The sequence below is a fragment of the Palaemon carinicauda genome, chromosome 7 (genome assembly GCF_036898095.1).
Source record: "Palaemon carinicauda isolate YSFRI2023 chromosome 7, ASM3689809v2, whole genome shotgun sequence".
Taxonomy (NCBI): domain Eukaryota; kingdom Metazoa; phylum Arthropoda; class Malacostraca; order Decapoda; family Palaemonidae; genus Palaemon; species Palaemon carinicauda.
The window spans coordinates 96403685-96417037 of NC_090731.1; the positions used below are offsets into that span (position 1 = coordinate 96403685).

Here is a 13353-nt window from a genome sequence, read left to right on the forward strand (position 1 = left end):
AGGAGGTGCAAGATTTATAAGTTTGAAGAAGCTGCCCTCAGCAAATCCAGTGTAAAACACATAAGTGTGGGACATGCCAAAAGACTACTGAATAAACCAAACAGCTATGCAAAGGCATTGAAATCAAGAGAAAATATATCACAGGAGACATCAAACCCACGTAGTGCTGCCAGTAATTCCAAGAAAAGAAATACATCATCTAATGATCGTAAGGTTTTGCATGACAAGGTAAGCATATTGCCTTCCAAGGCTTTGCCACGGTGTATAAAAACTGTGGCACTGCCCATTTCTTTATAACCTTCATCCCCCATTACCAACAATAGTACTAATCTCTCTCAGGCCATGTCCTGGCCTGATTTGATGGAGATTCCATTTGAAACTTATTCACCTGATGCACCTGTGGTGGGGGAGGTGCAAAAATCTGGTAGCTCACCACCTATTAATCGGAAAAGAGAGAGACCTCCATCTCTCTCGCTCCCTTCCGTAATAAATATAAAAATTATGACGTCAAATAGATATGATGCTCTGTCTGTTGATGTTTTCGATCAACTGGAAGTCAATTTAAATAAATCAGAAATTCAAGTTGAGGTCCACCATCCCCCTCAAATATTAGATCAAAAAGAAAAAAAGAAAATCATAAATGCAAAACCCAATCTATCAAGACCCCCTTTAATAAAACCACCTGGAAATAGTGTTAGATCAAAATCTACTAATAGGAAGACTCCATCCAAGGGGTCTAAAAAAATATAAACCATAGTTTTTTCCTCCATTTTGCAATGGAATTGTCAGGGTTTAAGGGCCAAATATGAAGAACTTAAGCTCCTTATTCATGAGCATTATATGACTACAGGAGAGCAAACTTGATCATAATACTCCTTGTCCTCACGAATATATTAGTTATAAGACACCATATGATCACCAATTGGGGAGCCATGGCGGAAGTCTCATATACGTTCGTCGACATGTTCCTCAAACATATTGGTCTATTCGTACACCTATGCAGGCGGTGGTTGTACAGATTGATATAGGAAGAAAATATAGATAGATTTTTATTGACCACAAATTTTACATTAAAAAATTTCAATAAATATAATTACAAATTAACATTAATCTACTATATAATCGGGACATTTACATTATTTTATATACTATGTAGTCCATGAAATTACATGATTTATAATAGTTCCTTAGCATATATCATAATTAAAATCATTAACCATATTTCCTATAAATCACTTTATCATAAAATTAAATATTAATATTAAACCAAAGAAAATATATCTATGGGTAATAGTTCAAGATTGAATGGGCAATTTTCACAGTGGTGTGTACATCTTTGGCAAGTATCTGATGAAATGAATTTATATAATAATCAGTTCATATACTATGTGTAATAGGGTAGGACTCCACCACATGCAGCTCCGTTTGTACCTCGCCACAAGGGCATAGTCTCTCCTCTACTGGGAGGCAACCTCTACCTCTCCTGTTCCACCTACCTGTTTCAGTAGCAAGGTTATGAGAGCTTAACCTTAATCTAGTAAAAGAAGTTCTATATATACCATTAACATTAATCTTTTTTTGTATATACATCGTGTGCAGTAAATTCAGGATTCAATAATTTATGTCTCTACGTGATGAATTAGATTCTATTGCAGCCTGTTTTAAGTTTTGAAAATCTTCTTTGATCTCATCTTTATCTATCGAAATCAAGTTTGAAACATATCTACCATTAGGTGTATTGTACTCTAAAGTAAGTCTTATTGAATATACCCTTAGATCGTCGACCATCCCGTTCCTATCTCCACATATTTTTGAAAAACTTCTTTTGTTTATTTCTTACAATAGCTTTTAGTGTTGGCATTCCTAATTCCAAATAACACAGATCATTGTATGTTGACTTCCGAACACCTAATAGTTGTTTAATAACCCAGTTATACAATTTAACAATAGGTTTCAGATCTCCATTAATCCAGGACTCACACCCTTAAAGAATTGTTGACATTAAAGCGGCATTAAAAAGTTTCTTCTTTACATAAAATAGCATATCGTTTTTATTTAAAGAAAAAAAATATGAATTTTAAAATGTGGCACATTTTTTCTTGCGTATGAGCAGCAATGGCAGACGATACCAACCCATCACTTGTAAAAACACTTCCCAAATAAATACTGTATTTCGGTCGCACCATGACACCGTCAAATCATCTACTCTTATTGGTTCACGTTCAATCATCCCTACATTAATAGCAAAAAATTTAGTTTTATTCATATTTACTTTCATAACATTATTTTGACAAAACTGATTAAGAAGTTCTAATTTATTTATCATTCCATTCCTAGTCGTAGATAATATGACAGTGTCATCCATCAATACAAGAACATGTAGCCACGCCAGGAACCCATCTAGACCACAATTTTCTTTAATCAACTTGATCAGATCATTAACATATAATACAAAGAGGATACATGAAGTAGGGGATCCCTGACGCACTCCCACCGCAGCTGTAATAACAGCAGTTCCTATAATGCCACGTGTGGCATGATATATCGCTACTAAAGCAGCAATCATCACTGCCCCACAACCCAACCGTTTAAGCATACAGAATAACTTATTTCTTGGCACACGGTCACAAGCTTGGGAAAAGTCTACAAAGGTAACAATTGAGGTAATTTTTTCCTTTTAGCCAAATCAAGTAATAGTCTTAACATTACTATATGTTCAATACATCCTCTTTTAGGTTGTCCACCAGCCTGTTCTCTATAGGGAGAAAACCATTGCATTAAACAGTTACATAAGACCATGTCATACAACTTTGAAATCACGTTAATTACATTAATTCCACGATAATTAACAGGACGCATACGATCACCTCGTTTGAATATTGTTACTAGCCTAGCCAACTGCCAAGGAGAGGGATAACGAGCTGAAGAGAAAATGACATTAAACAAAGAAGTCAACATCATTACCCATTCTACTGGTAATACCTTGAAAAGCCCCGGACTTAATCCGTCGGGTCCTCCAGATTTGTCAGACTTTAGTTTGTGTATTTGAGTTTTTACTTCGTTCTCTAGGATCTCACTATCTAAAACAGGGATTGTAATGTTATAATCACTCAGCTCCATTCGGTTTTCTGTTGGTCTCGTAGGGTTAAAAAGTTCTTCATAAAATTCCCTGAATTGTTCATCATAAGGTCGAATACAGCTATCGTTCGTTTCCTGATATTGACCTTTCCAATCTATGGCTTGCCAAACCCGAGCATCATCATTATCATTCAACAACCTATACCATCTTTCTAATGATTGATTGATAACATTATTTGATGGACCAGCATACATGACACGACTAATTTGACTACACTCATACAAAATTTTTGACACTGAATTAACATATTCATCAATATTTTCATGGTTAAGAATAGGGAAATCTCGCCTCAGAAGATGATTACGAAAACTCTCTACATTTATTTGATCAAATTTTATAGGTCTCTTAATAAAGGTATTATTAGATATATTAGTATAGATAGTGGCATGATCTCCTAGATATTTAGCACGTGAATACAGGGAATACATATCATTTATTGAAGGGTGTAAAGTCAAAGAAATCGGGGCATGATCTGAAGGTAAAGAAATATCTTGCCATACATTAAAATTACTTAAATGTCTAATCAAACTTGGTGACGATATACATATGTCCAATTCTGATTTCCACTCATATCCACTTCTATAAGTCAGTTTGCTCCTAAAATGCTGATCTCCACTCTTGAGGTTGTTTCTTATTATCAACTTTAACTCAACACATACCGCAGAAGTAGCATATGCATTATCTTTGGGAACTACAACTGGATCATTTATAACTGGATACTTACAACCATGCACACCAAGATCATCAATACAAGAAATCAAATTACGAATATAAGCACTAAAACGTGTGTTCATGTCACCAAGTATCACAAATTTCGTGCTAAAACCTGCAGTTTCTGTACTTGCCTTCGAATGGTAACATTTTATATGACAACTTAGAAGAGGTGATTCAACAACTCCCACAACCTTTTCTTTTACATGGAGATTTGAATGGTAGACATCCTTTGTGGGGTGATATTTTTAGCAAACACGAGGGGAAATATCATATCATCAATTGTAGAAATTAAAGATTTGGGACTCCATGATACAGGAGAGCCCACACGCTTTCATGTCCAGACAGGTACCTTGTCATGTGTTGACCTATCATTCGTAAGCTCTAATTATCTTTTCCCCCCAGGTGCTGAAGCCTTGATGAGGATGGGGTGCTTAGGGATTAGCAGCTGGGCTCTAATGAACAGTGAGAACTATTCTCCCACTGGACCTCGGTGCCCTACTGTTGATCCAACTAAATCAGTTAGCACTTTCTCTTTTCCTTTTGGTTATTTCTTTTTTTCTTCCATCTCTTCCTTTTGGGCTCGATATTGTTGACGACTTTGGCTTGTTTGATTATACTTTGGCTGCCGCTATGGATTTGGCACAGTGTGGGATGGACGGCATTCCATCTCAACCTGTGCCAATTTAGACGCCATCACCCTCTGGCAGACCGCATTGGGTGCAGACCAAGTCTGTTAAGAGTCGGGCTCCAGTGATCCGGTTGTAAGTCACCCATATTTTTGGGTAATGGGTGACTGCAGGCATTGGAGTCGCTGGTGGGAGGGGCTAACCACCCCCACTGACCAGTGTACGCCCACCTTAAGAGAGGCAGCTTCTCTCTAATAGATGACTGGTCCCTGCTGAAGCCTCTTTTCGTGTTGGGCCACATGGGATAGGAGGACTGACATCCTCCGATAAGAGGTGGATAACCCGGCTTGCTCTTTCCAAAAAAAAAAAAAAAAAACTTTCTGTTGACGACCTGGAAAATACAAACAGGGACCTCGGTACACACAGCTCCAACTCGGGTTCTAATATTGTTACACTAGAACCTTATTCACGTCATGTGAATAATAAGAAAACACTAGAGAAGAAGAGAGATAGTGAGAAATTATGACAGTACAGAAAAATATAGAAAAGTAGAAGTATTACCTGGTCACTATGAAGTAGTGAATTATGAGGAATTTTTTATTTTAGAATTTGAAAATGCAAGACATGAACGTGTAAATGTTATTAAAGCTAACAGGGAAATAGTTGCTATATGTGGAGGGCAGTCAAAATTTTCTACTCCAAGGAAATGGAAGTCTCTTGATAGAGACACTATCCCCATTATACGGTGAAAGATTAAAAACACTTACAACTCTGGTCTTAGTGTAAAATGCATTTCGCACCCTACTTTCAACCAGAGTAGAGGTGTGATATATGCTCCAGAATTGCTGGACAGAGGAAAAAGAAATTGAGGATGAACTGAAAAGTCAAGGAGTAGTAAAAGTAGTCAGAATGAGAAAGAGAGTTGGAGAACAACGTATTCCTCTTGCTACTTTGATTATAACATTTTATCAATATAGATTACCAAATTTCATTAAAGCTGGTTGGCTATCTTTGAAGGTGAAACTTTATATCCCTTCACCATTGCAATGTTATCATTGCCAAATGTATGGCTATTTAAGCCAGAAATGCAAGGAAAAACTACATAATAATCCAGTTGTTTGTGCCAACTGTGGAAAAAATAGTCATGGAGTATGCTTAGAAAATCCAAACTGCATACATTATGGGGAAGCACACCCAGCTACATCTAAAAGCTGGGTTAAGTTTATTTTTGAAAGAGAAATTCAGGCCATTAGGACCATGGAAAGGGTTACTTTTAGAGAGGCTCGTAAAAGAGCTCTTGAAAAGCAGATAAGACTAGGGCAACCTTTTTCAATGGTTCTGAAGAAAAACTTGCCAAAGCACACAGACGAAAATTATATTCCCACTTCTAATATAAGGAAACATACGAAAGTAGTTAAAGAGGTTGAAAGCCCCATCGAAAATCTATATCCAGAAATTGTAGAAAAATAAAAAAAGATACTTAAAGATCTGAAAGGTCTTCAAAAACCATCTACTCCCATTCTAAACAATAGTACAAACCTCTCTAGGCCGTGTCCTTGCCTTATCTGATGGAGGTTCCACTTGAAACCGATTTACCTGGTGAACCTGTAGTGGGGAAGGTGCAAAAACCTGACAGATCACAACCTTTTAATCGAAAAATAGAGAGACCTCCATCTCTCTCGCCTCCTACCATAAGAAACATTAAAGGCACGACTTCAAATAAATATGATGTCTTGTCTGCTGATGTTTCTGATCAACTGGAAGGGGAATTGAATAAATCAGAAATTCAAGTTGAGGTCCACCTCCTCAACAATTAGATCAAAAGGACACAAATAAAAAGACGAAGACAAAACCCATTATATCAAGATCCTCTCTAGAGATACCACCAGGAAATATTGTTAGATCAATTATTGCCAATGGGAAGACTTCATCTAAGGTGTCTTCCAAAAAATAAACCATAGTTTTTTCCTCCATTCTGCAATGGAATTACCAGGGTTTAAGGGCGAAATATGAACAACTTAAGCTCCTCTTACGTGAGCACTCCTCTATAACTGCAAGCTCGATGCTAATACTCCTTGTCCTCGAGAGTATGTTAGCTATAGGACACCATATGATCAATGAGCAAGGAGCCATAGGGGGAAGTCTTATATACGTTCATCGAGATGTTCCCCAAATATCTTTGTCTATCTGTACCACTCTGCAGGCAGTGGTTGTACAAATTAATATAAGGGGAAAATACACAATCTGTTCCCTTTACTTACCTCCAAATGATAAAATCTCACATGATAATATAGTAGAGGTGATTAAACAACTCCCACAACCTTTTCTCTTACTAGGTCCTGTGAAAATCTTTCACAGGACCATGCAGTCGCTTCAACTTCACGCCTGGAGACTATCCAGTGTCTCCTCTCTCAGAAGGGCCTTTCACGACAAGTTGCCGAGAGAATGTCCGGTTACTGGCATAAGTCCTCAGCCTCAGTCTACTAGGCAAAATGGAGAGTATTCTGAGGTTGGTGTCGTGGAAGGAATTTCTCTCCGCTCGATGCCACTATTCCAGTAATAGCGGAGTTCCTTGTATACCTTCGGGAGGAAAAGCTCCTTTCGGTCTCGGCGGTGGAAGGCTATTGCTCAGCCTTAAGCCTCGCCTTTAAGCTGAAAGAAATTGACATTACCTCTTTGTTTGAGCTTTCCTTACTCATACGGAGTTATGAGGTTATTTGCCCTCAGTCAGAGATTAAGTCTCCTCCTTGGAACGAACCATTACTCCCTGCAACTGACTGAAACCTCACTTTTGAAGACGGCGCTCCATTTCGCTTTAGCCTCGGCAAAAAGAGTCGGTGAACTTCATGGCCTCACATATGACATCGGCCATTCAAGGGGATGGGTATAAGTGACACTCTGCTTCGTCCCTGAGTTCATTGCTAAGACTCAAAATCCGGGGGCACTGGACCATAGATTCTGGCCCTTTCAGGTTGTTAGTCATCGTTCTGTAACCAATAACCCAGATTAGTTGTTACTATGCCCAGTGAAGAGTTTGAGATACTATCTTAAAATACCTCTTTGTTAGCTCAGGGAGAGTAAAGAGGAGGATCCCTCAGAACACGGTTTCCTCCTGGATCCGACAAGTGATCGAAAGAGCCTTGGCTCCCGACCCTCCTCTAGCTCGCCAACCTAGTGCCCATGATGTCAAGGGAATCAGCACTTCCTTGGCATTCAAACGCAATTTCTCTGTGTTACAAGTACTGCAAGCAGGCGTGTGGAAGAGACAGACCACCTTCACAGCCCATTACTTAAAAGACGGGACTCACTATCAGTCCTGCTGTGACTGCTCAACAAGTGCTTTAAGAATACCTCAGGCTCCTTGATGGACAAATAGCAGTTGGTTGAGGGCATTGGGTACCCATGTTAAGACTGGGATGAATGATAGAATTTCTGGCTTTCCTTTCTTCATCTTCCCCCTCCCTTGGGGTACAGCACCATGGATCCCTCTGCAAGCTGGTTTCAACCTCTGCAGATAATTATCACTTCCCTTGTGCAGCTTTGTATAAGTCATAAATTTATATACTGTCCACGTCCTCATTGCTTTCTGCGAGGTAAGTAATGGGATACGTCTGGTTTTTTCCTATATAAACTCAGAAGGTGTTCATATAAGACACCAAACTCTATTACACTGTATTGCACAGGCCGCTATTATACTCAATTTGTATATTTTAGCGAGGTGTCAAAGTTTTCCGTAGATTGCATTCATATACTGTACCAGGTAAAACCGGGTCAATGTCCGTGCTGGACTTAGGACTTCCACCCACCTAAGAGTGAGTCATCCAAATAAATAACGGAAGGTTTGTTAGTAGTGGAACAAATGACAAATTCGGAGATAATTTGAATTTTTCCCTAATACAAACCTGGAGTTATTTATATAAATTGGCCCGCCACCAACTGTCCCCAAGAAGTCCTGCCTGCAATCAAAAGTGATGTACCATACTGCTGTGAGAGTATATATAGAGGGGGCTGGGTACCCTTCAGCCACCCCCAGCCTACTCGCTCAAGCAGTTAAGCAGGGTTGCCACCTTGCACTTTAAGTCTGATGGCTACCTTCTAGCTTCGCCGAAAGATAATCCAATTAGATAACTCCTGGTTTGTATTAGTTAGGGAAAAATACAAATTATCTCCGAATTTGTCATGTTTAAGGGGACCGTCCGCCATGTCCGCCATTTTTTTTCTAATGATCCAAATTACACCATTTTTATATATGTTTTAGACATATATAATACCTTCATCATATAAAAATTTCAAGTCATTTGATCAAAAACTTTTGGATTTATTAGCAAAAATCATGATTTAAAAAAAAAATTTAGGTACATTTTTCCCCACTACTATAATATCAATTGTATTGAAACTTATACCATAAAAACTACTCTATCAACCGAACAATTCTGTCAGACAGAATTTTGATTTTCCCTTTTTTTTAATGAATTTTTATTTTTTTTTCTCGTCTAGACGGAAAATAATCGTGAAAAAAAAACTAAACAGAAAATCAAAATTTTGTCTGACAGAATTGTGGGAATTTTATTCTTCTTTTCAATGGTATCTTTTTCTCTAATATCGAATAACAAACAAGTAAGAAAAATGTACCTAAGTGTGAATAAGTATGTTTTTGAGTTATGAGCTCCCAAAGATTTGCAAAAAATTTTCGCTTCTTTTCTTAAAGAAATCAAGATAATATTATTATGATAACTTTTATTGTTTATTCTTACATAAATGCACCCTAAAGAGGTATTTGAACATTCAGTTTACTATTCCTATGTTACGAGTTGCCAGCGATCTCTCATTGTTGCCAGTGTTTTAGTTAGCAGGTTTCAGCTTTTTCTCTTATTCATGTTTCCCTCTTTCTTGGTTCTTTTTATTTCTTTTTTTTTCCACATAATTTTTGTTCTTTCTATCACCTTATGTAACATTGGCATTGCTATAAAGTTCCAAAAGACGTTGTGAAAGCACAATCTACATACGAACTTCCGGTAAATAAACACATACATTATAATTTCTATATGTCTTTGGAAACTTTGCTGATGTCCTCGTAGCTGGTAGTTTTCATTTAGCTACCCTCTACCAATGCCTTTCATTTCTGCCAGAAGTATGATATATCGAAACACAAGAGAGAGAGAGAGAGAGAGAGAGAGAGAGGGAGAGAGAGAGAGAGAGAGAGAGAGAGAGAGAGATCATGAATTTAATTTTGAAGTAATAGCATTTGGTTGATATACTGTAGATGGCAGTTCAAATTGAGAGAGAGAGAGAGAGAGAGAGAGAGAGAGAGAGAGAGAGAGAGAGAGAGAGAGAGAGAGAGAGAGAGAGAGAGAGAGGGAGAGAGAGAGATCAACCATTATTTGATTCTAAGAGAGTTGAACATTGATATTATAGAATTTGTATAAATGGCAGCTTTGAATAATTCGAGAGAGAGAGAGAGAGAGAGAGAGAGAGAGAGGGGAGAGAGAGAGAGAGAGAGATGCAAAAATAAACATAACTACGATTCTGTCAAACTCAGTCATGCAGACGACAGTAAGTATGACGTCATAATTTAAAGACCGCTATATCATTATTGTTTGGAAAAATGATAGACTATTTTTTCTTTTTATGTCCTTAGGTAACGTTGGGATTGCTATAAAGTTCCCGAGGATGTTATGAAAGCACAATCTACATGCGAACTTCAAGAGAGAGAGAGAGAGAGAGAGAGAGAGAGAGAGAGAGAGAGAGAGAGAATTATAGTATTTGTATAAATGGCAGTTTTATATAATTCGAGAGAGAGAGAGAGAGAGAGAATTATAGTATTTGTATAAATGGCAGTTTTATATAATTCGAGAGAGAGAGAACTACGATTCTGTCAAACTCAGTCTGGTATACGCCACAGTAAGGATGCTGTCATCATTTAAAGACCGCTGTATCTTCATTGTTTGGAAAAAGGATTGACTATTTGTTTTTTATGACCTTATGTAACATTGGTCTTGCTATAAAGTTCCCGAGGACGTTGTGAAAACAATCTACATACGAACTTCAAGTAAACAAACGCATGCATTATAACTTCTGTAAGTGTTTGGAAACTTTGGCTTCTGTTCTCTGAGGAGTAGATTTCGTTCAACTACGCTCTACCAATGCCTCCCATTTCTGCCAGATGTACGATAGTTCAAAACATAAGTGAAAAATCACTATAGATATGCAAAAATAACACACAAAGACGATTTTTTCAAACTCAGTCATGCAGACGACACAGTAAGGATGATGTCATCATTTAAAGACCGCTATATCTTCGTTATTTGTAAAAATAATTGGCTGAAACTTCTGGGGAGCATGTACGATATGTTTATGTATACATAGAAGCAATAAAACGATTTTCGATTTCTGAAAGTTGTTATGTCAAAACCCCATGGCAGACAAGCAGAGATTGTCAACGATGTCTGGGGGTTTGCCACCTGATCCAGGGATATGGGGAACATAAGGACAGTGAGACGAGCTATCACCAACAACTGACGGTTTATTCAAACGGGTGCAAGAATATATTACAAGGCGCGGACGGAAATGTAGCATGCGCTGGCGCCAATCTGGCTAGAACCAACCGCCACAAAAAGTGTGTTTCTTCACACGTACAAATACTCGAAATACAAGTTATTGAAATAATGCAATGTAATGAGAAATACGTGAAATTGTAGCTCTGAGGGAGCGGAATAAATATATACAATTAGCCACAGTGTGGTGAAAGGAGAATTCAAATGAAATGGAGAATTTGTTGAGAATGCTGAACGACGGAGGGAGCGATGTCCTTACAAGTACTCTCCCCCCAAGACATCAGGCGGCGTAGAAGGCTGATGAGGCTAGTCTTCGTATCATTTCGGGCGTCAGAGGGCTCTTCTAGTTTTTGAACGAAGGGGCGCGTCGGCGGTCGGCGTATGGATAGCTACCTCTCGCCATCGTTTATTGCTCTTCTCATTGGGCGCCTTGTTTTGAGGTGGCACTCTGGATCTGCCAGGTCCCGCGGAGGCAGTATCGCTTCCTTCGAGAAACGCCGGTTTCACGCGGGCTATTGAGACCCAGTCCTCTTGGCCATGCACGTTGAGAAGGAAGGCTTTCGTCGTTTTACTGATGACTCGGTAGGGGCCGCGATAGGGTCTGGTCAGCGGCTGTCGATGAGCATCGACGGGGACGAAAACATATCCGCAATCGTCCAGAATCCTCGGCTTGAAATGCTTAGTTCTGTCCTGGTAAGTTTTAAGACATGGCCTGAACTTCCTGGTGATGTCCCTAAGGTGATCCAGCAGTGTGTCGTCGGTTGATGTGGGAAAGAATTCGCCGGGAACTGTGAGCGCCTCTCCGTAAACCTTTTAAGCGGGCGATGGCTCGCCATCTGCGCGAGGGGCGGTGCGAAGGCTGAGAAGTACCCAAGGAAGGCGTGATTTCCAGTTCACGTCGGTGCAGCTCGCCATCAGGGATGCCTTGAGGGCGCGATGAGTTCATTCGACCATGCCGTTTGATGCGGGGTTGTATGCCGTGGTGCTGTGGAGTGTCGTTCCCATCAGGTTTGCCAGGGCGAGCCATATCTCTGACAGGAAAGCGGGGCCTCTGTCCGTCGTGATGTCGTCAGGAACGCCAAATCTGCTCACCCAGCTCGACAAAAGGGCTTCGGCGCATGCTTGGGTCGTAGCTTTGGTCATCGGTGATGCTTCCAACCACCTTGTGGAGCGATCGATGATAGTCAGCAGGTAGCGAGCAGATCCCGAAGGCGGCAAAGGTCCCACGACGTCGATGTGGATGTGACCGAAACGCCTTTTTGGTTGGGGAAAATCACCTAACCCCGATTCGGTGTGACGCCTCATCTTGCTTGTCTGGCAATTGATGCATGTCTTCTCCCATTCCCAGGGCGTCCTTTTTGATCCTTAGCCAGATGAACTTCTCAGACAGGAGGCGAACAGTGGTGCATCCCGAGGGGTGTGAAAGTCCATGGATGATGTCGAATACCTCCTCTGGGATGGAAGTGAGAACGATGTCGGCCTTGGCGCAGGAGTCGCTGAGCCTACAGAATCGGAAGAGTACGTCTGCTCTCAGGAACCATGAAGTGGTGTTGTGTTGAGAAAACGGCAGCAGTTTGACTTTGGGCGTGGAGGCGAGGCCGTTGGGCGTGCTGGGTGGGTTGAATCCACCATTGTGGTCAGTCGACGAGTAGGCGAAGAGGTGAGAAGTTGAAATGTCGGATAAGCTCATCCTACTGCCTTACAAATGCACCGAGGTGTGGGATAACCAAAGGCCGAAGCTCACGCCTAAGGTAACAAAGTGAAAGAAGGTAGCACGGCCGTAGTGAGTCCGTTAATGGCAAAGCCAAAACCGCTGATGCTACTTCAACTCCGGGGTCACCAGTTATAAGGACAGTCAGACGATCTATCACCAACAACTGACGGTTTATTCAAGCAGGTGCGAGAATATATTACAAGGCGTGGACGGAAATGTAGCATGCGCGCTGGCCCTAATCTAGCCAACCGCCACAAAAAGTGTTTCTTCACACGTACAAATACTCGAAATACAAGTTAATGAAATAATGCAATGTAATGAGAAATACATGAAATTGTAGCTCTGAGGGAGCTGAACAAATATATACAATTAGCCACAGTGTGGCGAAAGGAGAACTCAAATGAAATGGAGAATTCGATGAGAATGCTGAACGACGGAAGGAGCGATGTCTTTACAGGAACATTAAGTTTACACATTAATTTTTTTTGGGGGGTAAGGGAAGAGATAATTATAATGATAATAATGAAAAAGACAATGGAAAAAAAAAGTTTAAGGGAAGGAAAATATAAAGGCTCTGAAATCCCCAAGAAGAATCCGTTAGCCTCT

The 13353-nt window shown here is 39.9% G+C and overlaps 1 protein-coding gene across 1 annotated transcript; it reads right to left on the reverse strand.

The window, feature by feature from the left end:
• Positions 1-2077: 2077 nt before the first annotated feature.
• On the reverse strand, positions 2078-2566 carry LOC137644452 (uncharacterized). Its single transcript, XM_068377429.1, has one exon. The coding sequence runs from the start codon at positions 2564-2566 to the stop codon at positions 2078-2080; it is 489 nt and encodes a 162-aa protein (XP_068233530.1).
• Between the last annotated feature and the right edge of the window lie 10787 nt (positions 2567-13353).